Genomic DNA, 26,243 nt, shown 5'->3' with positions numbered 1-26,243 from the left:
GATGCCCCTTAAATTTTGCCTCCTGGGCAAGTGCCCTAGTTGCCTTACTCTGTCATCCAGTCTTGGCTCCATGTAGTGCCTTTCATTGACACTGAGTGCCTTCAATATAACAAAGCTGGGCTCTGACCCATGAATGATCAAGTGTGACAGCTTGCAGGAGTGGAGAAGGTACCTCTCTGTTCACCATGAAAGACTGTGGAGGGGCTCTGGAAGATTTCTGTCTGCAGGGAACCTTTGCATAAAAGCACATGTTGCAAGGAACAGCCATTTACATGAAACCTTTGCTGGGCCAGCCACTTGCTTTCCAAAAAGCATTTCTTGCATAATGTCTGAATTAAATCTCCCCTTCACAGTTGGGAGGCATGAGTTAAAAGCCTGCTTGGCAGCAGAAAAATATAGCAATGTTTGGTCCAGGTTACAGTTACTGAGGGAACCATAACTTTGATTTGTTCAACTGGTGTAAATGTAAATCCTTAAGTGAAATGTGTTAAGCAAGGAAGGAAATGCTCTGTGTTTGAAGATGCTTTTGATCCACAGCGCTCTCTATAGCGCTCCAACTGTCATATACAATCTGGGGGCAGCAGCTGGCAATAGAACAGGAAAAGTTTTCAGAAAACAATCGAAGAGTTCTAGAATGGACATATTCTCAGGAAGTTTCAGGCAACATTGGTCTTAGAGATAAAGGTCATTGATTTAGCAGCTCAGATTAGAAAATAAAATGTTTAATTTCAGCACAGTTTCTCCAAGCAACACAGCATACTGAAGCTATCTTTGACTCTCCATCTATTACCTTTTCTTCTACCTGAAATCCAAACTCAGCTTAGCTTTTCTCTCCTGCAACTCCATTTCCTACTGTCTTCAGCCAACATTCTGCATTCTAGTGAGACCAGTCTCTGGGGCTCCCCCCAGGCCTTCATGCTCTGTCTTCTTTGTCCTTTACCCCTTTCCTCCGTCTGGAATGTACTCTTTCGCTTCTTTTCGCCGTCCAGTTGTCCACTTGGTGATTCACAGCCTGAATCTAGTCCACACATATATTTTGTCTGGCTCACCAACTTATTTAGTAAAAGCCACAGTGCCATCACTTCCTGTCGTGCTTCTAGATGATAGGTTTCTCGTGTCTGTGTTATCTGCCTCACCCTGTGAGCATCTGAATTGTGATTTCTGAGAGCCAAACCTTACCCTTCCTAATAAACCTGACGAAATTGCCTCTTCCATTAAGAAATCATCACAGGTGAGGGGCATTCGGTTAAGTGACCGACTCTTGATTTTGGCTCAGGTCATCATCTCACAGTTCATGGGATCAAGACCTATGTCATGTTCTGTGCTGAAAGCGTGGAGCCTGCTTGAGATTCTCTCTCTCTCTCTCTCTCTCTCTCTCTCTCTCTCTCTCTCTCCTTCCCTCCCTCCCTCCCTCTCTCTCAAAATAAATAAATAATCTAAAAAAAAAAAAAAGAAAAAAATCATCACAGATTCTTTTGCCCTGTCTTACTTTCCCTGCTGCATTCTGACAGCTTTTGGCTTTACTATCACATTTAGCCCTTAATTATGTGCAGTTTTACATTTGTTCTTATCATGTTATGCTTGTCTGGTTTATGTTGAAAGAGGACTAGCACTTTTTAAAAATTATTTTCTCTTTTCAACTAATGCATTGTCTTTCTATTTCACAGCTCACTAAATATTAACTGAGGACCCATTATTTGCCAGGTACCCTTCTAGGCATTGGGAACACAAAAGTGATTAAGACAAAATGCTCTTTCATTCAGAACTACCTGTAAGACCTAATTCCCCAATACTCCCAACATTAGTCTCAATGGTCTATTCATTATTTCAGAACCCATCTTATCTTATGCCTTTCTCCACGATGAACCTCCTCCCACTGCCATGATGAATTCTCCCCAAATATCCAAATTGTAGCTGTCTTTTGAAGCCAGGCTTAACTTCCCTGATCTCTGATTCACCTAACCATTCCACAGTCATATGTCCACCCCAGTCTCTTGAAATTTTGACACAACCTATTACTTCCTGGAATTACTTCTATGTAGATATAGGATATCCTATATCTGGTTCACAGGCTCTCTAAGGATAGGGCTGACCCAGTCTTATATTTCTTCTATATTTCTGCACTTTCTGGGCACAGTGCCGAATTCCAAGCAGATACTCAATAATTAATCTTTGTGGTTTGATTGATCCTCCCATCCCAGTTGCTCTACTTTCTAGAAATACATGCTGATGCTAATTTTATGTTTGATAGTCAGCAGAAGCTAATGAGAAAGGTAAATCTGCTGCTGATGCATTAAAACATCATATAAAAAGCAGGTACCAAGTTTGACTATGGTTGTGCTCCCAGCTTTGAGCATTGTTGTGCTCCTGAATCAGTTTAGAATTCAGCACACATTTTCCCACAGAAATGATGCAGAAGAGTAATGGTGGTCAAATTCCCAGGCCAGCCTGTGTAAGCATGTTTAACCTATAGTGTAATTGAATTTGGGGACAAAGAGTAGAGGCTCACATTTACATGTCCTCATTGCCTGAATATTTTACAAACATTGTAAGTGCTTTCCCTTACCTGACACTCACCACACTTTGCTCACCTTTAAGTGGTCTGTTTTCTCATCTAGACAACAAGCCCCTTGGATGCCAGGATTGTATCTATCTTGTTCACTGCCATATCCTACACAGCACCTGGCACAGATTGGGCAGTCAGAACATATCTGATGATTTTCATTGAGTTAAATTCTAGTTGAAAGATTATGGGGACATGCAGATGTGGATTCAGCCTCCCAAGTTCACTGCTAGCTAAGTGTGTGCTCTTGGAGAAGTTCCACGGCCTCTCTGAGCATTAGTTTACTGCTTCCTAATATTTTGTTAGTCATGACTACCATGTTGATACCTAGTCTATGTTTCTTCTTTCATTTTGCCACAGTGTAATCCCTCAAAAAAAAGTTTTGATTAATTGATTAATCATGTCTCCTTTTTGTGCCGTATTGGTTGAGGTGGTGGTAACAGGAAAGGTGATATTTGGTATTAAAGCCTTTCAGCAGCTTTTGAGAACACGTGAGCTCTATTTCCAGTTCTAGTCCTGACAGTCTGTGATCTGAGGCAGATCGCTCAAATATATCTATGAAAGAGTGCTGATAGATTTCAGTTATTTTCAAGCTTTTCTACCTAAGTATCTCTAACTTCAGGCGAGTGAATATAAACTCTCAGTGTTCTGGGGGTGGAACCCAAAGGTGGAATTTACTTTAATTCAACCTTGTGTTTTATCTTAATTATTTGTGTGTACTTTGTATTCTAATTCATGATAGATCCATGTTTTAAAAATATTACTGTTACGCCTGAGTCACACATCCATGAATGCCTGTTTTAAGCCAAACACTGTCAAGCAACGTATATACAGATGTCAATTTTTACCACAATTCTGTGAGTTAGCTGTTATCGTGCCCATGTTACTGATGAACAAACTGAGGCTTACAGGAGTTTAAGTAAATAGACTTAGGCTACCTAGCAAGTTATTGGCAGAACCAGAATTCAATCTGTCTATGTCTAAATCTTTCCCCTATACCACCTCAGAGGGTAAGTACAAACAGAGCCTTCCCTTTGGCCAAAAAGTATGATAATAAAAATGTTTATGCCATGTTAAGTGGAAAAAGCAGGAAACAAATTGTCTACATGCTGCATAGAGTTTCATGAAAAAGACTTGAAGGCATTATAGAACAATAAGTTAGATATGTTTCAGGGCTGGGCTTGTGGGTATATGATGTCATTTTTGTTTTTGATAATGTTTGTGCAATAAATAGTGAATTTTTTAAAACTCCACATAATTTAGAGGTGTAATCTTAGGATATAAAAGAGTTAGTTGATTTTGTTAGACATTATAATTTATCATACACATTTTTGTGAGGTATCAGAAATGTTTAAATGGAGACAAGACTGGTATTGTTTATGTCTTCCTCTGGCTTGACTGTCACTGTGGCTGTGGGTAGGTAATAAAGGGCAGATATGCTTCAAAGAAACTCATTGAGAGGTGCTAGAAATATGATAAGTAGAGTCTGAAAGCAACTACTGTGAAAAGTGGAATATTTTTTCTTCTGTGAATAGAACCAGTCTTTAGGGAGCAGAGGGAATGCTTTCATATCTAGGGGCAAGGAATGACACAATTCAGGGAAGGTTGGAAAGGAATAGTTATAATCTTCCAGAATACCCTCAGAAGACTAATTATTTATCTACTTGAAACTTACTCTGAAAGACAAGTTATAACACCACATCTTGGTTATAGGGTAAACAGTGAAAGAAGAAAAGAAAGAGTGCATGTAAGAAAAAGAAAGCATCTTTGCTTTGAGAAGAGATAACTTAGCACATCTATTATTTTGCACTAAACTCTGAATTGATAAGATACAAAATAAATTTAGGAGTATCATTTTACCATATATTTATCCTTCCATCCATCTGTCCAATCATCCATCCATCCATTGACACATTCACTTCACATATTTATACATGTACTTGGTGCTATGTCAAGTGGATGCTACACTAGGACACTCAAAATTGATAGATGTGGTACCTTAGTTCAAAGAAATATTGAGTAAGGTTTTGTGAGAACTCAAAAAAAACAACCAACCCTACCTAGGGTGAGGTAGGGGTTGAGAGAGGTCGAGTGGGAAAAGGCTTCCTGAAGATGATTATTGAACTGTTGTTTTTTTTTTTATTTGAGTAGGAGATTGGCAGGTGACCAGGGGGAGAAGGGGATCTCAAACACAGGTAAAAACCCATCTGATTGCTCTCTGTGGGAAGGATGAGCTGGCTACAGATGATTAGGATATCTGGGTTAGTGCCTGAAAGAAATAAAACCTCACCAGACTCAAAGGGCTGAACTTCCTCAAGGAGTGGCCTGCAGTCCAAGGCTAAGATGTGGTAAACTCTGTTTTATGAAGACATTGTGATTATGGGAAGATCATAATCAGAATTCCAGGGAGCAGGTAAGAATGTATGCGAGCAGGGTGAGACTTGACACAGGCTGAGGGAAAGGGGTTGGAACAATATATATGGGTTAGTAATGTGTTGGTAGATTATACTCTTATTAGAGAAAAGCACTCTTATTATAAAGCCCTACTTATTATAGCAAAGAGCATATCAAGTGCAAATTTTACCTGGCTGGTTGTAATAGCACCTCCCTCAGGACATCATCCCAGATTCCCCTAGATTAGGTTTTTTATGTCTTTTCTGAGTTTACTCAGCACTTTGTGATAACACTGTTATGGCCTTTCCTCACTGTATGGCTCTTCCCTAGTAATACCCTGCCAATGGACTTATTTCTTAAAAGCAGGTACTAGGCTTTCTCTGTCCCCAAATCCCCAGAACTCAGGACAGAGCACGGCACCTAGTAAGTCAGTAGTATTCAGTTCCACTTCATATCAGAATTATATGAAGAGCTTTCAAAAAAAATAGCAATGCCTGGAGATTTAGAGTTAGTCTGGGGTAGAACCTGGGCATGAAAATATTTATATATTTAGAAAGTCCTTAGGTTATTCTAGAAATGCAGCCATACTATCAACTACTAAAATAGATACTCAAAGTATGTTTCTGGAGATACTGAGTGACAATGAGTGCTACCCTGGCTATTTCATTTTTGTAGGATAGGAGTTTGGGGTGGGGCAGCAACTCAATGTTTAGGCACTGCCCCAAAGTTCTAAATTCATCTCTAGACCTACGAACACTGAAAGCAGAATACTACTTCTAGATGCCACACGCTCATTGGAAAGAAACTCTTAATGTACTTCTAGGAATAAACACATAGATCTGTTTCAAGCTGAGTTGGTTATACTAACCACTTAGGCTGGGCTGTCACTGGCTGAGCATATAAAGGAGCTGAACATTCAGAAGAAAGGCTTTCCTGTTTGCAGCTGATCAGGGAAGGATCAGAGATATGGGTTATAAGTGGTGGTGCTGAGTATATTATGGAGACTGGGAAGTAAGGTGGGCATCTTCTTTTCATCTAGAAAAACCACCAGAAACCATAGATCAAATTGGAAAATTTATAATAAATCAGAAAATAAACTAGTTCTCCCCCTTCCAAATTTGTTGTGGGAAATAGGTTGGCCACAGAGAGATAGTGGTAGAAGAGGGAACATACAATCTAAACTTTCCAAAAAGAGTTGGGTGGGGATGATAGTAAATATCAGACACATGATAGGAGTGTAAAAATATATTGAAATCATCATTACAATTATGGAACAATAAAATAAATTGCAAATGATTTATCAAAATTAAAGCAAAGACACACACTGTGGTGGTCAAGGGAGACGGAGATATAGAGACAGAGAGAAGGATATAGAGAGAGCATGAGAGAGAGAGAGAGATTGAGACTTCATACTTCTCAAGAGGAGAAATGCCCTAGTTCTAGAAGGCAGTGTTTTATCAGCACCATGGAGAGATGCACAGCCTCTATTGCTTGTTCTGAGATGAGATTCTGGAGAGGGTTTTAATTATATCCAGTCTGAGCTAAAAAAACAGCACTGATGTCTGTGTAACTGCACACGTAGATCAGAGGATTCACATTTATTCCTCAGATTTATTGCTTTTTGCTGGTCAATTCTCTTACATTTTAAATTGGCCTACTTTCTCCATAATTTCCCGGCAAAGGAAAAGAGGTTGGACAGGAAGATTTTAAAGCCTCACATTGATGGTAATTTTTCTAAAGTTTCTGGTGTTATCAATTCCTAAGCAGTCAGTGAGAGTGGGCTCTGAGTTTTGGCTGAGGCATAGGATACTGGGGTGTTTCATGAGATCTGTCTCTGAACTTAGTTTTATGCCTACCTGAATTGGGAGGGATTTGTGGGGAGAGCTTCCATTTTACAAAAAAAAAGAGGACAATAGGATTTTGATTTGGGGAGGTCCTGGTGAGGAAACTAGATCACTCATCACAAAGTGAGCTGTCTGATGTCTATGTTCTTTCTCTGGAGGATGGCTGGGTGATTATGGGTATTTTCACTGTAGGAAGGAGGGTGGAAGATTGTGTATATTTTTTTTATTCCTCTTTTCTCCTGTCCAAGAACCCTTTAGTCATTGTGTGAGGTCAAGCTGTGTTATCAGTACAATTGAGGAAGTCCATGCCCGGAAGCTTCCAGAATCTCCATTCTGATTCCATCCCCTCATCTAAGAACCTCTCCTTGCGTCTTGACAAATTACCTGACACTTCATGTGAGCTTTTCTAATTAATTAATTAAATTAAATTGATGTGGTGATTCCTTATTGTGTGCCAGGTGTTTGTGCTAGGTGTTGAACCTAAAACAATAACCAGATTTAATCCCTATCCTCAAGGAATTCAGGGATGATGCACAACCTATAGTAGTGGATGCATTATGGCTCTTAACTCACAGGGGTTTGTATTCTAATGTTTTAAAGTTTTCAATCAGGGCTGCATTTTAACAGGAGAGAATTAGCCTTAAGTCAAAGAATGACATTATCTCCATGGAATTTCAAGTATCAATAAACAGTTGGAGATATATTGGGAATTCATTTGGGGTGGGGAAGAATCACGTTGATCTCCACAGGCAACTTCTCTGCCTGTGGCTGAAGCCATCCTGGCATCAGGGATGAAGTATGGTGATAAAGCAAAGGCATAAAGCAAAAGTAAACAAAGGAAAGAGAATAGAAACACTAGGCTGCCAATGGAGGGGATGGAGAGGAGGTCAGTATTGGAGGGAGGGAGAAAGCTCATCAGGCAGCCCTGGCATGGAGACACAGAAGCCACATTTTGAATGACTTTCTGGATAAATAATAGAAAATGTTGTCACCACCAAGCAGTTTTCACCCACCGGTTTTCACTGGATGCACGTTTTAAAATATATTGTCTCCCAAACAAGAAACATGTATTAAACGTTGTGATGTGTTGACTCATTATTTTAAAAAAAAAAGAATAATATATAAGCACCATTCTGAATTTTCTGACCAGCAGAGTTAAACAGAGTATTGACCTGTAGTTCTCATGCAAACAAGAAATCTTGACATTGTAATTAATAAGCCCGTGTGGTGATACTGAAGATGAATGAGTGTACAATTTCTGTTAAATTTTTTTGGAATATTACAAAAAGTTTACAAACTTCCATTTCTACAATGGAAATCTTAAAGGAGCCCATTGCTGTAGGGCCATTTGCACATGTATCTTGCTTGTTACATTTAGATGTTGTAAATAATACAAAATTTCTATAAATACCTGTGTACACAACATATAAGCCTAGCAACCAAGAAGACATGTATTCAAATCCACCTCCATCACTTGTAATTCTGTGACTTAGGACAAGTTACATTAACCTCTGAATTTCCTCATTTGTAATATAGGAAGAATTAGAATAGCAGTTTTCTAAGATTATTCAGTGAATTAAATGAGGTGGTTCACGTAAAACAGTATTATTATGGTAAATGACATACATTAGGTGTTCAATAAATACTGAATGGTATTAACAATCAGAATGAATCTTATTTTATATCTTAAATTGGGGTAATACTTGTCCCAGGGTTTTCCCAAGACACACTGAAATTATAAATACAAAGCACACAGTCCATAGTCTGGCACACAGTAAGAATTCAACAATTGTTACTTGTGTTCTTTATCCACTTCTCCTTATACAATCTCATAGACTCCTCCCGTTTTGAAGAACTGAACACAAAAGTAGAGCATCTCCGTGGTACATCTTCATAAGTCGGTCCAACCAGTCTCCATTCATCAGCGCTGAGATGTTAGACTTACAGACCTAAGAAGGCTTAATTTTTTTCGCTCTAGGCTGCAGGTTGGAGGGTCCAGTGTATTTTAATAAAAGTTCCCACAAAGCAACTTACAGGATCTGAATAACAGCAACGTTTCTCTCTAAGCACAATGGGATTTTTTTGTTGTTGGACGTGATGGTTTTGTGCTTTCTCCTGGTTGCTTTAAGTAGATTTTTCCCCCTACCTTCTAGAAAATGGAAGTTAAAAGCATTTGATAAATGGATAAAACATTTCATACTTGTGCCTTTTTAAAAGGGTTAATCTGTGTTACTTTGTAGCGCTCTTTTGTCAGCTCAGTAACACTGACAACTTCACTCCAACTTGTGAGCACCAGGATTCTATGGCAGCTTTGACATGGGGTGGAAGGTCTAGGGGATGGGGAGTGCCCTCGCGCCTCACCACAGGCCTGCCCGCAGCACATTGTGGCCCTGCTGTGTATCCACTCCATCCCTGTGAATACGATTTCTTGGGTGTGTAGACTGACATTCATTCTTTTCTGGTTGGGAAAAATTTCTATATTCTTTATTATCATATATGATTATTATGAAAAATTATAACAAACCACAGGAAGTAAAATTATCCCTCTAACCTCACATCTCTCGTTCTTACCTCTGCTCTGGGGTACCATTATTTTTACAGACTTTTTGGACATAGAAAAATATTTTTTCACAAACATAAATGGGCTTATGAATGGTGCTCTGTAGTCTCTTTTTACTGAGTGTGTTAAAGATATCTGTCCAGGTCAAGGCATATCTACCTTCTACTCTATTGCATGGATAAGCTGTCGTTTATATAATAGGACCCCAGACTTGGGGATATTTATCTTGCTTGGTGCATTTGGATATTAAAAGCAATACAATATGCTATAAACAGCTGTGCACACAAATGTTTGTCTTATTGTTAACTTTGGACAAATTTGCAGAATGATTTATCATCTACAAAGTGCTGCTGCATCTATTCATTTCTGTGATCCTAAAAGATGGAGGCGGTGGTAGTTATAAGCCTGGAATCCAAAGCACTCTCACCTCCCAGCACCACCACCATGCTTTGGAAAGAGCCCAGAATTAGACAGACTTGAGCTTGCGTTCAGGCGTGTCCACTTAGGAGTGGATAATGTCTGGGCAAGTTTATAAACCTCTCGATCCTCATATTTCATCTTGGACTTCAATGGGCCTTAAAAAAAAGTAAGATTATAGGTTTCAAATCTACATGCACAGTTCCTGGCATATGGTATGACCTCAAGACTGTTGGGTAATAGCAGTGTCAGGATGAGGACCCATATCTTCTTTTCTTCTTTATTATATCTTTCTGCCACCAACTCAAACTCCCCCCTTCTCAAGAAGGCTAACTTATGGTTCAGAGACACCTATGACCACATAAAGGTATTGCTTAAGTCCTACCTGGGAAATGGAAGTCACCCAGTGGGTAGGAGAGGCAGAGATGATGGGGAGTGACAAAGCCCCCTGCTAGACTTTGCTGACCCCCAGTTCCCCCTCCTCTGAATCCCTGGCAGCCTCTGTCACTTGCTCCCCACAATGTAGTGTTATACAGTTAAAGTCAAATCTTTCCGGACGGAAACTACTTCAAACAAGAAGAAAGAAGGCAGATAGCACTAAGCCTAGAACTCATGAGAAAATCACATTGTCTCCAGGGTGCCTGGGTGGCTCCGTTGGTTAAGCATCTGACTCTTGATTTCGGCCCAGGTCATGATCTCACAGTCATGGCATCAAGCCCTGCGTCAGGCTCTGTGCTATGTGTGGAACCTGGTTGGGATTCTTTCTCTCCCTCTGTCTCTCTCTCCTCTCTCTCTCTCTCTCTCTCTCTCAAAAGAAAAGAAAAAAAAGAAAAGAAAGAAGCAATTCCAGGTTTAAGAAAAAAAAGGAAAATCACATTGCCTCAAGGGGTCATAGAAAGAGGTGACTCTACTTTAGATGATACTGTTACTATCTTTTGAAAGTTAGGATATTTTCTTTCTAGCTAAGTGTTTGTGGTTCCTTTGAGATAAGAAAGAAGTTTAAAAGGCCTCTTACATAGAAACGCAGAGCATGGAAAAATAGTAGCAGCCATAGATTGTAGCTGTTTCTGTGGTCAGAAAATGCATTGTTTTTTGGCTTAAAAAAAAAAAAGGTCTTTGGATTTAACTCTGTAGTTGTGACCTTGAGATCTTTATCTTCCTACTAAAGAGATCTAAAGACAAAGCAGGTGGAGAAGCTGGGATTGTTCTTGGCATGAACGCAAAGACCAAGGCTGCTTGTGTGCCTGCTGGAGTGGAGGAAGCTGTTGGCCCGGACTTGCTCAGCAGAACTGGTTTTTCATTTTTGCTCTGATGACTTTACCTGCCACTGGTCACATGACCTCCCCCACCCCCCACCTCCACCCCCCTTTCTCAGTGCTGAAGTTTTTCTTTCTGTAAACTTAGGGGTTGCACTGGAACTCTTTTCAAAACCTCAGCCATTTGCATTACACAATCACATTTTTTGTTATTTAACGTTATCACATGAACTTGCAATATTTTGAATGATATCGGCTCACTTATAAACATTTAAACTCAAAAATTTGGTGTAGAAACCCCTTGTGAAGGTGATACATAAACTGTAGTCCCATGTTTTGCTCCCTTATGAAAACCTGATATGGAAGATAAGGGAGGATTCTAAAAGAAGGTGGATATCATATGGAAAGTGAATAAGTGACTTAGCAGGCCCAGGAAAGGTAATTCATAGGCTGGCATTGGGGAAAGCTGAGAACTCATCCATCCAATCTAAAGCAAAGATTCCCCCAACGTTTCAGAAAGTGGTAGTACCAGGTCCCCCTGGAGGTGGGATGACGGAGAGGAACTGTAACAAGGAAGACGGGTTGCAAGTCTGTTGAAGAAGCAGCCTGACTCGGTGCAGCTGGGTCACTGGAGGCTTAATCTATAAAGACAAAACAGCTTTGTAGTAGAGGCTGAAGTTTGAGAACAAACTGAGGGTTGATGGGGGGTCGGGGAGAGGGGAAAGTGGGTGAGGAGCATTGAGGAGGGCACCTGCTGGGATGAGCACTGGGTGTTGTATGGAAACCAATTTGACAGTAAATTAAATTTAATATAAAACAAAACAAAACAAAACAAAAAACAGGGCTGGACTAGGAGACACTCATCAAAACGGAAGTCAATGATGCCATACTAGAAATAAGGTATCAATCAAAGTATGCATCCTAGAAGCAGAAGCTTCAGACACTTTTGTCCCACTTGGCTTCTGGAAGGTTACAGCTGGTGCTTAATCCTTCAGGCAGGAGGTGAGAGAATGCCTGTGTGTGGAATCTGAGCAGCACAAGAAGAAAGAATTGTATAGGGGTAACTGGGTGGCTCAGTTGGTTAAGGGTTTGACTTTGGCTCAGGTCATGATCTCGCAGTTCATGAGTTTGAGCCCTGTGTTAGGCTGTGTGCTGACAGCTTAAAGCTTGGAGCCTGCTTTGGGTTTTGTATCCCCCTCTGTCTCTGCACCTTCCCTGCTTGTGCTCACTCTTTCTTTCAAAAAATTAAAACAAAAAGAATTTAAAAATGTTAAAATTAAAAAAAAAAAAGACTTGTATATTTGAGTATTTGAGACTCTCTGGCTAACTGTCCCAACTGGTTCACCCTGCAGAGAAGCTCACAGACCACAAGCTCTACTCACATGCTCAGAGTTGGCAACCAGCCTTTCAGTTACCCACACCAAAATATGAACATACCATCACCCATTCCAGAGAACAGAGAACAATTTGAATGTAAAAAAAGAGTGCAAAACAAGCAAACAGAAGAGAAGCAACTTGGAGGAAAGAGACTCTGCGAGGCAAAGCAAACTTTTAAAAATAGAATTTTGAAAAATAAGAGACAATCATGAATCAGAGGAAATATAGTATAAAATTTTTTAAAGAACTGGAGCACCTGGGTGGCTCAGAGTTGAGCATCCAACTCTTGGTTTCAGCTCAGGTCACAATCTCATGGTTTGTGGGTTCAAGCCTGGCATCGGGCTCCTCACTGATGGTGCAGAGCCTGCTTGGGATTCTCGGTCTCCCTCTCTTTCTGCCGCTCCCCCACTTGCACTTTTTCTGTCTCTCTCAAAATAAATAAGAAAATAAACTTAAGGGGGAAAAAAAGACATATTCACATCAAAGGGAGATTTTTCTGCTTGAGATCAAAACAAAGGTTGAACCTTGTTTGAAACCTTGAATGAAAGGAATGAACCTTGAATGAAAAAAGAGGATGCCTTCAGCATAATTTGATTCAGTGTTTGAAAATGCTGTGTCTATATATTATTACTGAAAATCATGTCATGTATGGTATGTTCTATTATTATTCTGGAAACATTGTGGGGGATCGGTTCTGAATGGCATTCTGCAAAGTCCCAGGGCTGGCATAGGGGCTCGAGTGAAGCAAGAAGCAACCCCCCTCGCCCCCCGCCAGCTTTCCAGCTCTCCTTCCACTATGTTATATATAACAGGGCTTATGTACAAGATTTCACTTATAGAAAGTACTCCAAGATCCATCCAGGTATCACAGCCTGTAATTATTAAAGAAGAAAAATCACTACTATTTGCAGTGTGTTTAGGTTGGATGGATTAATATCTTTGCCAGGCCCATAAAGGGAAGACTGACTTTGTCTTTTCAATTATAAGCCACTGCTTAGTTTGAGCCCAGAAGACACTTTCCTAGAGATTCCCTCCACTTGCCTGGCACTAGAGCAATTAACAGTAGGTGATTTGTGGCTGCATTTTTACTGCTTAGCACAGGTTTATCATCTTGAAAGTTTTCTATTTGCATATATGCTATACATTTTTTTAGGTGACATTCGATATCATCCAGAGTTTAGATTATGTATTGCCTTATACTGCATATTCTGCTACGTGCTGAGAATCTGTAAGCCTAGCCTGAATGCTGATGCAGACCCAGGGGAATATGAATTGCAGCCACCACTTATTGAGGGCTTACTATGTGCTAACCCTTAATATCAAGGGATTTACCTGCATTACTTTATTTATACCTCAAACATGTACTAGGAGGTTTGCCACATTTTATAAATAAATTGAAACTCAGAGAATAAAGGTAATTTGCCCAAGGTCACCTAGCTCAAATTAGCAGAACTGAGATTCAAACTCAAGTCTGTCTGATCCCCAAACACTCTGCCATACAGCCTCTCATACTGGGAGCTTTCAGAGTGAAATGAATTGAATTTGACAGTTTTCCACTTTTAAATACCAAACTTCCTGAGCAGTCTAATTGCCGCTTTTTGGACTAAGATGAAATGGCTATTTAAAAGAAGGAGGCAGGAGGTCAAGAGAAAAGGGGTTTTATTATCTCTGTTGGTAAAAGAAGAGATATAATCCTGGAAAAAAAAATAACATCAAATGGAAACCATTATATAAATTTGCAGTGGGCTTAGGTTGATGAAATTGCAAAGGAATGCAGAAAAGATAAGGGAGTCATGAATACATAGCACTGAAGATTTTCTAAAAAGGAGAGAAAAGATCAGAAGTCACTGAAGGCAGTTAGAAGTTGGCTCAATTGAAGTCGGGGTCTATGTATCTTGACATATGGAAAGAGGCTGGCAAGTAGCCGCCAGAGATCTGTGTTCCTGTTGAGTCTGCCTGGGTGAGGAGCAGGCTGTAGAACCAGACTGCTGGGTTTGAATCATTTTTCCCTAACTTTCTAACTGTGTGACTCTGGACAAGTTACTTCACCTCTCTGGGCTTCAGTTTCTACATGTGAACAATGGAGATTGTAATATTGCTCATCACATTGTGAGATGAGTTAGTGCGTTTAGCAAGGTGCCAGGTATTTAGTAAGCACTCAGAAATGTTAGCTATTATTGTTATTACCATAGGCATCACAGTCATGTAATGTAAGAAATAGGAGATTGTAAGTCAGTAAAAAGGCTTGAAGAAATAAAGGAGAAGGAATCAGGAGAGAGGTTGACCTACAGCCAAGAAGTGAGGGGAGATGTTCTTACCCCTACCCCTGAGTAGATGTGGGGAAAGGGCTGGATGGTTGTGGGGAGCTCACCTAATCTAGTAAGAGAATCTAGCAAGAGATTGAGGTCCAGCTGGACCCCATGGAGCATGAGACTGCTGTTGCTGTAAAATATATGCTTTGATAGATGTCTTGCTGGTGAGCTCTACAGGGCTGGAGAATTGGGGGTTATAGCTAAAGTGCAAAAGAAGCAAGTATGGGACAGAGAGAGGAAGCAAGCTCTGGGCTATTCACCTTTGGAAAACAATAGTCACCGAGAGCATGTTGGGAGATGAGGGGGCTTTTTAATAAGCACATTTTCTTTCCTTCCTTCTTTCTTTCTTTCTTTTTTTTTTTTTTTTGCCCTCCCCCAACTACGAGTCTATTTCCTTTCATTGGTTACATTAAAAGACAAACTATAGTTGAGGTGAATGCAGCAAAGTTTAATGAGGTACTTAGGAACGAGTGTGAGTAGTTAACCACTTTTTAAATCACCCATTTCTTTAGCATTTTGTTTATGTCAGTCTCTGACTGGGTCCTGGAGACACAGGCTGTTTCCATATTCCAGCCTTCATTTGTAGAGCTTCACAGTACGTTTGTCATGGTTCTCAGCCATCAGAATAACCCACATAAAATTCAGAAATTACTGATGCCCAGGCTATTTCTCAGACCCACAGAATCTCCTGCAGTGGAATTAGGTGAGTGCATTGTTTCAAATTGCATGTGTCACTTTTAAGTTCACATCAACCTTGAAAGGCTGGTGAGAGAACCTTCCACAGTTTGTAGATGATGAAGTTGAGACTCAGAGTTTAAGTTACAAGTGTGGCCACATAGCTGGTAAGGGCAGAGTTGGAACTCATACCTGGAGCTGCTGATCTTAGAATTCCAAGTGGCCTTTCCACTTGTCCATGACCACCATCCCAGATATGCATAGATGAAACTCTGTGCCTTAAGGCTATGCTGGTAAGAGGATTTGAGGATGTAGTGAATCTGTGTTGTAATCATCCATAAAACTCTTGCTCACCATGGCAAATGCTCAGAAAGCATTGATAAGTTCTACCCAAGGTTCAGTGGCTTGAATTTAAAGTGGGTAGTACCCTGTAGATGTTGTAACCAGGCTCACCATGGATTTCCCCCAAGATGGATAATGCAGCCTCTACTGCATCAGCTCCCCCAAGGTTATAGTTTCCATCACAGAAACCCAGTCTTGGACTCCAGAAACACTACCTCGTCTATTTGTCCCTTTAGCTCAGAGGTGATAGTGACTTCCTTCTAGTGCTGATCCCTAGGTAATCTTGTTTGATGACTCAGCTTCTTCATCACCCATGTAACCAATTTCCTGCAGTAAATGCCCTACCTATCCCAGGTTAGATCCTGACTGTTACACCAATGAAGAAACCAAGGTCCAGAGAAGTAACTCAGCCAATGTGGCACAATAATTCTGTACTTAGTATTCTACAACAAAAGATTCTGATTCCATAATTTAGGCTCTTAATCTCTACCTTATAGTTAAGGTAGTTAATGAAATTCCTCGTGCCCAGTGCCAGGTGATGATGGTCATGGAGGTATGATGACAATGGCTACAGTGATGATGATAGTGGTGGTGGTGATAGCAGTTGTGGTGGTGGAGGTCTTGGTGATGACCACATCTGACCACTGTTGGATGTTCTTTGGAAGAGATGTGCAGATACAATGTCTGGTTGTCACACAGATGTCTCTGACTATGTTACAGGCCTTTACCTACCACCATATCCAAGAAATCATGGTCCAGCTTCTTCGTACAGTGAATCGGACGGTCATCACGATGGGGCGGGATCATGTTCTGATTGTGAGTACATCTCTTCCTCTTGTCAAACGTTTCAAACTGTTCAGGGTCAAGGAATGGATTTTCTGGAACTCCAGATTATGTTGAAAGCCTAGCACCAATCATTACTTTGTTTTGGAGTACAGTAGTTAGATTTTTTCTTATCTGAGTTGGGATAACACAAGAGTTAACTCAAGTTGCTGAAATAAAACAAGAATTAAGACTTGTCAACTAAGGTGAGTGTGCCAATGGAGATGGAATGTCACTGGTAAAGATTAAAGAGTGAGAGAAGCTTTTTGTAAGTGGCCAGACAGAATGCTCCACATTCACATCCACCAGGAGCCTTTTCTTTTGACATAGAGTTGGACAATGTCCAGTCTCAGTGTCTTGTGTGCTTGGTTTTCTAAGTGGATTCATTGTATGTTAACTCTGCCCGTAGATGTCAATTAATTCAAGTCACTGCTAATTTTTGGGCTATTCTTCTGTACAAATGCTACATTCTGAAGATCAGGAGGTTCCTGCCTCATAGTCTGATTATTTTCCCTCTCCAGAAAGAGTCCATCTCTAACCCTTTAACCTCTGCCCATCTTGCTTTAAATTGAGGGCCAAAAATAATGCTTATGGGGACCAGTCACCAACATAAATGAGTATGTTCCACTGTGTTACTCCTCTGCTCAAACTCACCAGTGGTTTCCCATCTCACTCAAAATAAAATCCAAACCATTGCTAGGGCCTGAAATGTCCTCTGCCTCATTTCTCCCACACACAAAACATGATTATATTTGCTGTTCCCTCGGCTTGACCTATCTCTGCCTCAGGACTGAGGGGTTATTTCCTCATGTAAATCAGATCCTGGCTCAGTTGTCACCAAATCAGAGAGGCTTCCCTTCCCTGACTACCTTGTGTATAATACCCAGCACCTCTCAATCTTCTTTCAAGCTCCACACCTTACTTCTTTATGTTTCTTAGTACTTTTCACCACCTAGAAAAATATGTATACCTTGATTGATTCATTGTCTTGCTCTCCTTGTGATAAAATGAGCTCCAAAATGTAAAGATTTCATTTGTTTTGTTCATTTGTATCTCTGGACCCTACAACAGTGCCCTGCGTATAGTAGGTACTTGATATGTATTTGTTGAATGAATGAGTGAATGAATGAGTGAATGAACCAGGCAGGGACTCTAATGTTTAATGAGGACAAGTGCTACCCAGCTGTGATTGATTGACACCATATGGAACTGGGCCATATAGTTGCCAAAACTCCCAGCTTCTCAAGAGAAGCCGAAAATGTGAAATGTCCTGATATTTAAGTGTTGGCAGCTAATAAGAAACTATATTTATAAACATTCTCTGAGCCCTGAACAGCTGGATTCAGCTTTCAGGAAGCCAGTTTGGGATCTCAGCTAGGTTTGGGATGTTGATTGTCGATATGCTCTAGTCTTGCTTCATGGATACAAAGCAAGGGGCTGAGTGTCATTTCAACAAAAGCTGGGCAAGTAAGGATTTGATCCCTAGAAACAACAGAGGGTAAACATTTTCTTTAGACCCATTTGGCTCTGTTTAGTCATGTCAATGCATGTTTACTTACCATACACTGTGTGTATGGAGTGGTGACATTCATAAAGAGGGCTCTCAGGGCCAGGTACTCCTGCTTTCTTGGGACAGAGAGTCATGTAAATTGGTCTCCATCACTTTCTAACTTACCATCCTTCCTCCTTAGAAGTCTCACCATATCTTATTTAGTTATAAGCTTCCATGTCTGTGGTTTCCATAACATGCCTGAGATAAGCATTTTATTACCTCCCTAATCTTTATGCCTCTTCTTTAGAGCTAGACCTAAAGATGGCCATCCATCTATTTGGTTTATCCATTTATAGCAGGTCTTAACTCTCTGTCTCTCCTTTAGGACAGTCATTCTTTAAAACAGTGCCTGGATCATAGGAAGCACCAAATAACTGGTGTCTGTTATTATTTTCCTTTCTATCTGATACAATGCATCTCTCTGTCCTTTGCATGTGAGCATAGTTTGGCCCTCATTCACTACACCCAGTTTTTTGAGCCTTTCATTTAATGCTGTACTCTGGTTGCTAGCCCTTCCAACATGCATTCCTCACTGCTGCCCCATCAATCTTTGCCAGGACACACCCCTACTCTGGTGAACTTGCCATACATAGCTCCTCTCTTATACCACAGAACTTTTAAGGCTTAGGCCTATTTATAAAAGGGGGTAATACTTGACCTTCCTGATAGGGTTCCTATGGAAATTAAATGAAATAACACAAAAAAGCATTTGCACATGCGTTTCTTGTACATAATATTCATTTATTTATTCATTCACTATTTTATGAAAACCTCTTATATACTCAGCATGAAGACTCAGAAATGAGTCAGGCATGGTCTGTGCCCTCAAGAAAACCATGACCCCTTTCAGTGGGGTGTTTCTCAAGTACCTCAGACTCACTGTGCCCCAAACGTAATTCATCACCAGCCCCCCAGGAGCCTGCTCCATACTCTCCCTTCATTTAGGATCCCATTTTACAGTACTGACCTAGAACTGTAGTAGCTGCCCTTGATTCCCCCCTCTCACTCACCTGCCTGTCCTCCTAGCCTCCCACCAAATCCTGCTGTTTTCTGCACATCTGGCTTCAGTCCCTCCCCACCTGGCTCTCCTGCTTGCCCTCAGAGCCCCCTGTACACCTCAGCCATTGGATTCATTGTACTTAGTTCATTGTAAGGTGATTTTTTTTGTCTCTGTGCTCCAGTCTCCCTACATTCTGTGGATGCCCTTGAGGGCAGGGACCATGTTTGCTTACTCTTTTACCCTCAGCTTCCAGCAGTGCCCCTGGTATACCATGGGTCCTCAATGAATGTTTGTTAAGCAAATTAATGAGTGAAATAATCCCTAGAAATGCTGTTGTTTCATACCTTCATGTATTTGTATGTCTTTCTCTTAGTCTGGAATGCTTTTCCTTCATCAAAGAATGTTTCCTCTCAGTATCAGGAACCCGTATCTCAGGGAATGTGGGCGCAGTGTAAGGAATTGTCTGTTCATACTTTCCCATCCCCTGGGCTGATTCCAGGAGCCTTGCAGAGGTTCTAAGTCACATGCTGTGTCATTAGTCTCAATGACTCTTGAGTTTGTTGGTGTGATTACAGCAACAGGAGGGCTGAGTGGGGAGTATTGGAGGTATGTAGAAAGCACACCTAACTAGGAGCAGGAATGTGCCTGAACTAGAAGGAAGGAATAAACAGATTTTTCTCAAGATGTAGCTTTATTTTCATAAAATGGTCCTTTCTAGCACTTTTAGAACAGAAATATCTCCTCCAAATTAAAGAAAATGATGTTGGAAAGTAATTACTCAGAGGTCAGGAGTCCCTGTCTTAGTGCTGAAGGCCCCAATTTAATTTCAAATTGAAATTTGACAAGAAGGAGAGAGCCCATTCCAACCATCACTTTCAATTTTCCAGATATAATTTTTATTGGTTAGTTTCTATTGCCTGGGAATATTAAACAATATTTACGGCAAACACCAGACATGCCTAATACTTCTGAAATCCTGAGAGGACCTTGATCGGATGTGGGGTGCATGGTCATTGGCATGTCATTATGTGGGATTAAGTGGTGACTTTTTTTTTTAATTTGTAGGAGTAGGAACATTGTGATAAAAGGTGTTAGCTATTAAAATTACAGGAACCATAGGGCTAGGATGGATCACTTCTTGTGTGCAGCACATTGTAATTATCATTTTCTGGAAAGCCATTCCTGAATTTTTCTGTAAATTGCTTGCCTAAACAAGGAAGTGTTGATGGTGGCAAATGAGCAAAAGGAAATTTTACAAAAACAAAAATCAAAAAAACTTTTACACGACTGCTTCCCCCTCTTCTCTTTGCCAAGAGTCTAAACAATCATATATACATTTGTTAACTAAAGTTACCCAGGAGTTTGACCTTGATGCTAAGAAAGGCAGCATGGTTTGGTAGAAAGGACATTTCGGAGATGAGAGAACAGGAAAATTTTTTTTTTAATCAAGTATAATTGAATATAGTGTTACATTAGTTTCAGGTGTGCAGTATAGTGGTTCAATGATTCCATGCATTTCTCAGTGCTCATCAAGATAAGTTCACTCCCCTTTATCCATTTCACCCATCCCCCTACCTTCCTCCCTTCTGGCAACCATCGGTTAGTTCCCTGTCCTTAAGAGTGAACATGAGAAATTGTCCATACTTGTTCTGTGTAGTTGGTTCTGTGACTTGGTGCCAATATCACCCCTCTAGACCTTGGTTTCTTCTGTGCAATGAACTCTATCATTTTTAAGATCCTTTTCATATATTTAACTTTTCTGATTTGGCCGATGCTTATTCTTTTTTCCATCTCCCAAGATCCTGAGCCAGGGATGTAAAATAGATTTTGCTTCATATGCTAGGTCGGGTGCATTGGTAATAGCTGCCTGTAGTACTGCCCTGAGAAAGAATCAGAGGCTACATCTGTGTTCAGGGGAAGAAGTACTGAATTGATTAGTGATGTCTGTCATAAGCATAAGATTCTAGAATAGTGATGTATGCAGGATACTTACAAATACTATGTATTGACTAAAATCTTTGGTGTTTTTCCAGCCCAGTCCAAAATCTCTTGTAGGACCCATATTCTCTTTTGCATATTTTTGGTTAAGAAGGCTGTGGTATAAGAGCAGAAGAGTAATGGAAAAAAATAATCTGAGAACTTAACATTTTACCAGGGAATGGATTCTATGTGCTACATGTCCTATTTTATCAAATGTAAGAATCACTATGATTTTATGTGCCCATATGAAAGAGATCATGCTACCAATTAAACTGTGACACAGAGGCTTATTTTTGCATTGATTGTAATCTTCAGAGATGTTAAAAAAAAGTTTGGAAATCAGATGTGATGGAGCATGTCTTTGATTCCTCATGGGTAATTGTCATCATCTCCCATTGTTTGGGAGAATAGTGACTGAGCATCAGAGGATGAAAACATCATGGTCAAAGTCATATGTATGGCTAGTAGCAAGGTGGGATGTGAACTAGGGATGTCCAACATCAGAGCGTGTGTCTGTTGTGCTATCCTGTAGGTCTTAGAACAGTGCGAGGAAAACTTCTCAGATTTTTTTGGGTAGGTGAGGGGCTGTCTCAGAGAACCTTCCCTGACTGTTACATCCTTCTGCTGACTGGTCTACAGAAGGCTGTTCCCTGTGTGTGGCCTCCTTAGTGCTGGGGATGGACAATCTCATAGGGAGAATCAACCAGGGAATTTACACACTGCCAGAAATTCTTGGAAGGGGAACAATCTGGTAATTTTGTTGAAATTGGGATCTAGTTTTTATTTCGGGTAATTAAAATAAGCCTCTGGGTGATATATTTTGGGCCTAATTACCCCGGTTTTTGCAGAGGAGTCTATTGAGTGATTAAATAAAGGTAAATGCAGCTGGCATCAAGCCAGCTCCGGAAATTCAGAGCAGTTTGTTCAAAAAGGAAGGAAAAAAAAGGCGGTAATCGCCCCATCCTCCACTGCTTCACCTCACAATAGTGCTGAAGACTCCAGAAAACACCTGAGTCATCAGAGAGCCAGGCTTTTCAAGTTCTGACTTCACTTTCCAAATGGCAAATGGCCCACCTACATGACCACTCTCTGATACACTGTGAGCCCACAGACTTCAAGATGCTTGTGCAGGGGCCACAGCAAGACAGTTAGTGCCACCTCCACCCAAACCTGTCCCATGGAGAGCAGGTGTGAGGACTGTCTAGGACAGGAGGATGTGAGGTTCCAAGCCAGAAGTGGTTGGTTGACTCCACACCTTCACTCAGCAACCCAACACTTTGTTAACAAACAATACTTACAACAAAGTTATCACTTATTGAGCAAATCATCTGTTTTCCAGGCAAAGAGCTAAGCACCTTATGTGTCTTACTTCTCAACCTGCCTCAGAGACTTGTATTTTACATCTGAGGTTACTGAGACACAGAGAGGTTATATAACTTACCTATAATCACACAACTTGTTAGTGGAGGAACTGGGACTTGAACCCAGGCAAAACTGTTTGTAGAGTTCCTCCTCTTAAATAGCATAGTATATACTCCTACACCACTAAGACCTTAAATTGTTCTTTAGGCATCGAATATTTTAAAGGTAATAATGGGCACCTCCAAGCTCCAGATGCTGCTCTGCCTAGACCTTGCAGTCTGGTAAGATGACCTACATGTCAACTTTCAGAAACCTGCGAAGTGGCACTGGATTCTTGGTGGCTTTGTAATGACAGTGATATATTTAGAATCAATCTCCTCAATTATGGGAATCTGTAAAGTCAGAACAAGAGCCTGGAGTCTTGGGACTTACAAAATAGCAGGTTTTGCAGAAGACAAAGCTAGAATGGAAGTGTGAAATGATCTCAAGTCTCCTTCCCCTTCCACATACAGCTTGTGTCCACTTTCTTGAGCAGACCACCGGGTTCTATGTCTAAAGGCCTCTCCAATCCAGAGCTTCCCTCTACCATCAATGCTACTAACTGGGGTCTGTCAATGACTGTCTCTTACCACTTCCTCTGCTGTAGCTACTACCAAGACACACTGCCTCCTCTCTTGTCCCTTTTGAATTCTTCCCGTTGCAGCCCATGTGGTCTTATCACGTAGAGCTTTCCTGGTGGGCAAGCCTCAGTGGCCTCACCGTGGCTGAAGATAATGGCCCAGCTGCTCACCACAGCCTTCAGTGTGCCCAGTACAGGCCTGCCTCTTTCCCCTATGCTCTTGACCTCCCGCTCTTGTGCCAAATTGATGGAACTGTTCTGCTAGCTACAGAATGTTCCTTTTCTTCTTTGCATTCTCCTGCATGCCATTCCCTCTGTCTAGAACATACTCCTCTTACCTTTCTTTGCAAAACCTTCCTCCTCGAAAACTCCTCTTTTTTTTTCATGTATTGGCCTGGAGGCACATCTTGACCCACATTCCACTCATGCAAGTTGGTACCCCTCTGCTCTCTTCAGCATGAACCAGTCTCATGTACTCATCACACGGTCATGAGAACATTCTTCCTAGCACTAGAGAACAATGTCTTCATCACTTCTGCATCTGTAGGAAACACAATGTCCCTGGCATATAGGATGACCTGAATGAACACTGCTGAAGGAATGGAAGATTTCTGCTATTTACTTTATTTACATACAAACCACGATTCTTTTCCTTAACATGCAAGTGTTACTTGCATTACCCTTATGCAAGTGTTACTATTATCACCCTTAGGGCATGATTAGACTAGGAGAGTAAGGGAGGAGAGAGAATTGCTATTGAATAACTGGACCAAATGTAAAGAATTGGGGAAAGGATGTATTCATTTTCTTCAGAGGATATATATGTTGGTGATGATCACAGTTAAAATTTCTAGGGTGCTTGCTGTGTGGCAGAGATGGAAATTTGAGGACATTATCACGTTTAATCTGTGAGGTTGACAAAAAATTATTATCTGCTCTCAGAAAGGAAACAGTGATCAGAGGGTTTGAGCTCTTGTCCAGCATCACATTCAGGGGAAGGAGGAATACAGAATCCAAATCCAGGTCTACAGAGTTTGAAGCCACCATCTTAAGCATTTCACTGTGCATGTCTGGGACAATGTTTTTCTGAGATAAAACTTGAAAAAATTAAAAGAGTAAATGTGTGTATGTGTAAGTGTATGTGTATGTGTTAGGGGGAGATCAGGTTAAGAAAGAGAAGAAACATTATATAAGAGTCCTGAAATTCCAGTTGGTACCAAGAGGTGGCGTCATTAGCTTGGGGTAGCTTGGTTGCTGTTTGATATGGTCTTATAGAGGGTGCTTATGTCCTGTGGGTGGGGAAGTTTTACTTTTTTATTTTGTTTTATTTTGTTTTATTTTATTTTATTTTACTTTATTTTATTTTATTATTTATTTTTGAGAGAGAGAGAGGGAGAGAGAGAGAACACAGGGCTGTGGCAGAAGGAGAGAAAGAGAGAGAATCTTAAGAATCTTAAGTAGGCTCAATGCCCAGAGCAGAGCTTGATGTGGGGCTTCATCTCATGACCATGAGATCATGATCTGAGCTAAAATCAAGAGTCAGATGCTTAACCAACTGAGCTACCCAGGCACCCTGGGAAGTTTTACTTTAAAAAGGATTTTGGTAATTGCATATCAAAGAGTACATGGCCTAAAGTATATATGCAAAAAAAATGAATTAGTATCTCAACTTCCAAGGAACCCATAGCATGTATGCACAGAAGTCAGTTATCAAGGTAGACTTCATATAATTGTGTCTAGTTCTTGAGTAACATGAAAATTTGAATAGATGGAGAGGAAGAGTAAGGGGGTTGAAACAGGGAGCAGTATTTTTGGCCTTATCTCCATCTCCTGGTCTGTGAAATCTTTTCTCATTCCTCAAGATCATCTTTCTTCAGTGATCTCATTGTTCTTTGCCCATTTTTAAATTACAGTATTACCATATCATAATGGAATTTTCTCTTTACCTGTCTATGTTCCACAGTAGACTAAGATTCTTGAGGAAAGGGATTGTATCCCATTATCTTTGAAGATCCCGTCCATAGGCCTAGGACTTGGCATGTGGCTGGCATTTATCCAAGCTGTGGAAATGAATGAATGGAAAGAACAAACTAAAATGAAAAGTACAAATTAATGTCTAGCTTTAAAATAATTCTGATTTAAAAAATAATATGAGAGAAGATTTGTTTCATGTCAAGCTTTCCCATGAAGGTCTTTCCTATATAAAATTCCCAAATACTTCATGAGCCCTATGTGGTAGAATTCTTCCAGACAAAGTTTCAGAACTGGGGCATAAAAAAGAGCTGGTTTCATTCTCCCAACCTTCCTTCTGTTCCATGATGAGCCACAGAGATGAAAATGAAAGGGAAATGTGAGGTTCCTAAATTCATTAAAACAGCTACTGCAGCCTCCCTGGTCTGTCCAGTTGAGCAAACCTCTGCTATGAGGACAGAATGCTCCTAGATAATAAGCACTCTCCTGTTGCTGCTGCTACCATAACAGTCTCACATGTGATGCAGTGACACACAACATGTGATTCTACAGAGGAGGTGAGCTTCGGCCCTGGAGAAGTTGGTGGCAAGCAGCATAGGAAACACACTACTGTTGTCAGCACCCAGAGAGGGAGAGACAGAGATGTGGTTTAGGAATTGTATACGGAGTACTAGGAAATGCATGACTGGTACATCATCGCCCTAATGAAAGTACATCCAAATATCTCAGTGCCTTTTAGCTTTCCGTAAGTGGAGCCAGACCTGATTTTGAACAAGTAATTTTAAGTATATTCTTAAAGGTAAGACTTCACTATATCTGCTGTCCTATTTCCTGGCACTGGAGGAGAGGACAGCCTTTTCTTGTCCTTGGAGAACTTTGGAAACTTTGGAAACTTTAGAATGTCTGCCATTTGGGCATTGACTGAGTGCTCTCACACCCAACATTGCTTTCTAAGGGCTGTGGAGTTGGGGCCCAAGGTCTTGAGTTTGAAAGGATTTTACTAGTTGGAAACTGGTCATACTTTTCTTAAGGAGTGAGAAGACCTTATTCCACAGCTAGGAAGTCTTTTCACTTCACAGCTCTCTGTTCCTCAGTTCCCTTATCTATAAAATGGGGGTATAATGGTGGAGATTGGATGAAAAAGCATGTCTAAAGCCTATCACATGGGGCTTACCACCTAGCAGGTCTTTGGTAAAG

General features: G+C 40.6%; 1 protein-coding gene across 1 annotated transcript in view; it reads left to right on the top strand.

Moving 5' to 3' along the window:
• Positions 1-26,243, top strand: part of DOCK2 (dedicator of cytokinesis 2) — a 413,885-nt gene that overhangs the window by 164,687 nt on the left and 222,955 nt on the right. Inside the window, exon 27 of the mRNA XM_015065771.3 lies at positions 16,461-16,556. Coding sequence (XP_014921257.3) covers positions 16,461-16,556 — 96 coding nt within the window. The remainder of the gene's footprint in view (positions 1-16,460; positions 16,557-26,243) is intronic.

The sequence above is a fragment of the Acinonyx jubatus genome, chromosome A1 (assembly GCF_027475565.1).
Source record: "Acinonyx jubatus isolate Ajub_Pintada_27869175 chromosome A1, VMU_Ajub_asm_v1.0, whole genome shotgun sequence".
Taxonomy (NCBI): Eukaryota; Metazoa; Chordata; class Mammalia; order Carnivora; family Felidae; genus Acinonyx; species Acinonyx jubatus.
Note: the sequence above shows the minus strand (reverse complement) of the source record. Positions and strands in the feature narration are given on the sequence as shown.